A 4,875-nucleotide genomic window follows, 5' to 3' on the forward strand; every position below is an offset into this window, starting at 1 on the left:
AAAAAAAAAAAAAAAAATTATGGAGAGGTAGCTCAGTGGTTGACTGCTCTTCTAGAGGTCCTGAATTCAATTCCCAGCAACCACATGGTGGCTCACAACCATCTGTAATGGGACTGATGCCCTCTTCTGGTGTCTGAAGACTGCTACAGTGTATTCATATACATTAAGTAAATAGTATTTCTTTAAAAAGTTAAAAAAAATTAAAGAGGAGTATTTATTGAATTTTTGTAACATCCCAACTCTCCACAAAACTGTTTTCTTTCGGAGGAGCCTCAACATTCCTTTTCCTTTTAACAGTACATTGCGTTTAAACTGGACTTCTCACCAGTCACCAAAACCTCACAATTTGTTTGTTTCTCAGCACCTCCTTCTCCTTTTAACTCCACAGGATAGCTCAACAAGCTGGAGGATCCCTCCAAATCACAAAGAAGGGGGGTATCACCACAGCATTCTGACACCCTCCCCCAAATCCTAGTTCTACAGCAAGAGGGTTGGAGAGAATGAGACAGAAGGTATGAAATGCCAGCTTTTGGTGACTACCATCCACTCTTGGTTCAAGAGAGAGAGTAAAACAGGTTTAAAGCTGTGTCAGACTTTTACTAATTTCTGTAAGGTAAACCAAGACAACCTTATCTGAACCCAGTCTTTAGAATCAAGCCAACAATGTAAATGGGCCTCATTAATTGGTGGAATTAAGTCTATTCCTTAGGAAAAGAGGAACCAAGACATAGCATAACTCTTTCCCCACCTTTTTGGCCTATTGAACTATATACACTCTTAGATCAAGATCTTATTTTCTGAAAAATTCTTCTAAGAGACTAAAAACTTTAGTAACTTTCTTACAATAGCAAAGATACCATGTAATACTTTGAGGGAGGACACAAACCTAGGAAGAAAGTATCTATGCAGCAGAAAGGGATCTTAAATAGCACTTCAAGATCAGGCATATTTACTCAAACAAAAGTAAATCCAGGAATAGCACAGCAGGACGGCTTTAATGCTCAAACATTGCCTTTTAGAGTGAAGATTATGGTCTCAAGAACAGTTGAGCAAAATTCTTCATACCAAACAGCCCTAAACTCAAAATGAAGTAGATTTTTAATCACCAATGGAGGAACCAAAACACAGAGGGAAATGCTTAGCAGAGAAGTAAAATCACAGAATTCTTAGACCTGAAAACACTCAACTCAATTCATAAAAAAACTAGAAAGAGTTCCCCCCAAAGTGGAAAAACCATTTCATTCCACATAAATGGAAATTAAGAAACAAGAAACTTGAAAAGTCTATGAGACGAGAAAATAAGAACCCCACAGCCTAACCCAAACACCAGCCAGACTAACATTATGGCTTTCCTTCCACCACCACCCACCCCAACCCCCACTGCACTTGAGAGAACTAGTTATCAGCAGAGGCCAGAAGAGGGCACCGGATTCAGTGGAGCTGGGACCACAGGTTGGCTTTTTTTTTTTTTTTTTTTCTGGTTTTTCAAGACAGGGTTTCTCTGTAGCCTTGGCTGTCCTGGAACTCACTCTGTAGAATTGGCTGGCCTCGAACTCAGAAATCCGACTGCCTCTGCCTCCCAAGTGCACCACCACGCCTGGCTTTTTTTTTTTGAACCACAGGTTGTTGTAACCTCCTTGACATGGGCACTGAGAATCACACTCTGGTCCCCTGTAAGAACAGCAAGTGCTCTTAGCCGCTGAGCCAATCCCCAAGGCTTTCCTTCTGAAGCTATACTCAGGTATCTCTAACTTTACCCAGTCAGTACTACCGCATGCCACTGAGAAATATGAAAGCCGTGCTTCATCTTGACACCTATGTAAGAACAGCACCTATTGTCTTGAACACCTTAATACAATTCTTTGTATCAAGGTATAAGTACCCTAATCTTTCTAGGCCTCAATTTCCAAGCTATCAAATGTGGGCACTGAGCCAAATGAATAGGGCCCTCTCCTTGCTGAAATTATTTATCTAGATGCTGGATCTAGGCAATGCTAGAGCCATAATCAAAAGCTGGTGAGAATAGCTTTTGAGTCTGAGAACAAACCATTTAGGTTCACACTGTCATTCCAGAGCTAACCACAGGGAGGAGCGAGAGAATTTGAGGAAAAAAAAAAAAAAAAAAAACCAAAGGAAACTATTTGGCTGTTACCTGTAGCCCACCTACTAACTGGATAAACCCTCGATTCCAGACATAATTAGAACTTTTCACTGGTCCCTCTACCTAGACTTCACACAAAATTTCTCAAAGACACCTATTCCCTGTTCATTGTAGTTTCACATCCATTTGCTCAACACTGTCAATCCAATTGATTGCTTTCCCTTTCATCCAAAGTGGACTTTTCTTTTTAAAAAAAAAAAGTTATTCGTAGATGGTGACAAAAAAAGATTGATGACAAGACTGAAAATCGAGTAAACTAAATTATATGCAGAGGAAAATGACAACTTAGTAAGTTTTGAAGAAATCGAGTAAGAAAAAATTACAAGCATATTTAAAATAAAAAATAAAAGCAAGCCTAGTGACAGACACAATTCCTTTCCTAAAGGCCATAAAAGATTTCGAAAAGAATACGAACGAGTGACAATTCTCGAAGGTCAAGCGGGGTTTCTGAAATTAACATGAGGTGTCTAAGGCTAAAAGCAACTGAGGGTTAAGAATGGAAAGCACATTATTACCCGGGCTCCTTTTCGCCATCAAGTTTGTAGCCCCAAGAGGCCTGCCACATTACATATTTCAAGAATAAAAACGAACCAGTCATTCACATCTATTCGACCAATAAGCGAACAAATAAGAGTCTTCCCTCTGACAACTACACCCCATGCCGCTGGAAAAGCTGGAGGGCTGGGTTGGCACCAGAGGATGGCGCGAAGGTACGGAGAGACGGCGGCCAGTAGGCGGAAGGTGCCTCTTCTCACATGGCAGGGCTCCCGCAGCCACTAGCCATCAGGCCGCGGTCCCCAAGCTCTAGCCGCTCCATCTTCGCCCGGATCCCGCGCTTGCCGCCGCCTCCCGCACCGTGGCTGCAGGCTCTCGTCAGGGACCCTTGCTTGAGGAGAACCCCATCCCCCTCGCTCCCTTTCTCTGTCAGGTTCCTGCCATGCAGTGGCCAGCCGCTGGGGCCCTGTCTCACCTCCATGGAGACGCGCCAGCCTTGCATGGCGGAGAAGCCGTAGGGCAGCGGGAGCCGCGGGGCGCCAACCCCGTCCCCGGAGCACTTCACCGTGTTGGGCTGAGAGAGGTAGGCACCCATGGCGACGGATGGCTGGCTACCTGAGAGACAGGTAAGCGGGACGCGACCCTTGCCGGCGCCGGAGCCGGGGCCCCTGGGGGCGCGCGTGGCAAGGAGCGGGCCCGGCTGCGCAGTCGACGCAAGGTGCCGGCGAAAGGCGCGAGGCCGGCTAGGAGGCGGTAACGGGACAGGAGCGGGGAGAGGGCGGAAGCGGAAACCGCGCTGCTCCAGGCCCCGCCCTACTGGCGCGGTGAGTCGCTGCGGGCGGTCATTTCCTTAGCAACTCGCCCCGCCCTCGGGGACAACGGCCCGCCCAACCGCCGTTCCCGCGAGACTGGTTGCCACGCCCCCCCAACGGCCGGGGCTGGAGGGAGCCTTGGCGCTGTGCGGCCATCTCCACGCTGACCGTGCTTTACCACTGGGCTCTGGCCTCAGCAGTTTTTGCCTGAAGTCTCTATTGTGTGGGACCTGGGGCTTCCAGTCGCGTTCTGCGGTTTTGTCAGCCCTGTCCCTCCCTCTCTCCCTCCACACGCCCTCAGATTCCGACAAACCCCGCCGGATTCGGTTCAATTAAAATTGACTAGCGTTTGTTCTGCGCTTCCGCGGTCTTTGGACAGGCTCTGTGAGGCCTGTACTGACAAAGGAAAACGGAGACCTAGGTCTGTGGAAAAATTCGAATTAATACAGGGTAGAAACTGTTTGGTGCAGTGCTGGGTGAGGCGAGAGCAAAGAGGCGGGAACGAGCTGCTTATCGCCAATGGTAGATTTAAGACCCTCGGAGAAGGTGCCTGAGGGTGGCGTTTAGCCACGGGAGATGGGAATACGGATACAAGGCTGGAGGACTGAGGGAAGTGTAAACGACATTGGGCTGGCTTACTGAGGAAGCTGGCTGGCCTCTTTGTGGAGAGAGTTTCTAAACAGGAGTAGATCTAGCGATGGATGGCCTAGCATCAAGATGGGTAATGTGGTCGTCATTGTGGTGGTGCCTGTTTTGCGTTGGTTAGTCTGATTCTGTGTGCACTGTACACCAGAGGAAGAGTCTGGGGGGTACTGTAACTGATTAGAATGCTCTTAATCTGAACGTGATGAACTAAGGACTGGGGTGCTGGCCACGGGTAGTTAGGGTTGGAGGGACAATCCAGCAGGTTCTTTTCATTATATGGATTATATATAACGGAAAGGAATAATTTCCTGAAAGTAAAAGAAAATCAACTCATTGGAAAGAACTGGGGACTAGAGAGCTGGCTCAGAGGTTAAGAACACTGGTAGCTCTTCCACATTAGCAGGGTTCAATTCCAGCACCAACATGGCTGGCTGTCTTTAACTCTGGTTCCAAGGAACCAGACGCCCTCTTCTGGCACTAGGCGTCCAAGTGGTGCACAGACATAATACATGCAGGCAAAACACACATACATAAATTTTAAATAAACAACAAAAAACTAAGCCCAGCATTATAGCTCATTGCCAGTAATTCCAGCACTTAAGAGGCTGAGGCAAGATCACAAATTCCAGGTTTCAGGACAACTTGGGCTATAGAATTAGACCCTCAACTCATAAGCAAATCCCAGAATTAGTTACAGTTCTTCGAGCCAATATTTTTTAAAGATTTATTTTTATATGTATTTTGTATGTATACTTTATATGT

At 46.6% G+C, this 4,875-nt stretch overlaps 1 protein-coding gene across 1 annotated transcript in view; it reads right to left on the reverse strand.

Annotated features, from left to right (window-relative positions):
• Ppm1g (protein phosphatase, Mg2+/Mn2+ dependent 1G) overlaps positions 1 to 3,498 on the reverse strand; it is an 18,312-nt gene extending 14,814 nt beyond the window's left edge. The window contains exon 1 of the mRNA XM_021163579.2: positions 3,132 to 3,498. Within this exon, the coding sequence (XP_021019238.1) occupies positions 3,132 to 3,251 (120 nt within the window). The 5' untranslated portion in view covers positions 3,252 to 3,498. The remainder of the gene's footprint in view (positions 1 to 3,131) is intronic.
• Positions 3,499 to 4,875: the final 1,377 nt, after the last annotated feature.

This window comes from Mus caroli, chromosome 5 (genome assembly GCF_900094665.2).
Source record: "Mus caroli chromosome 5, CAROLI_EIJ_v1.1, whole genome shotgun sequence".
Taxonomy (NCBI): Eukaryota; Metazoa; Chordata; class Mammalia; order Rodentia; family Muridae; genus Mus; species Mus caroli.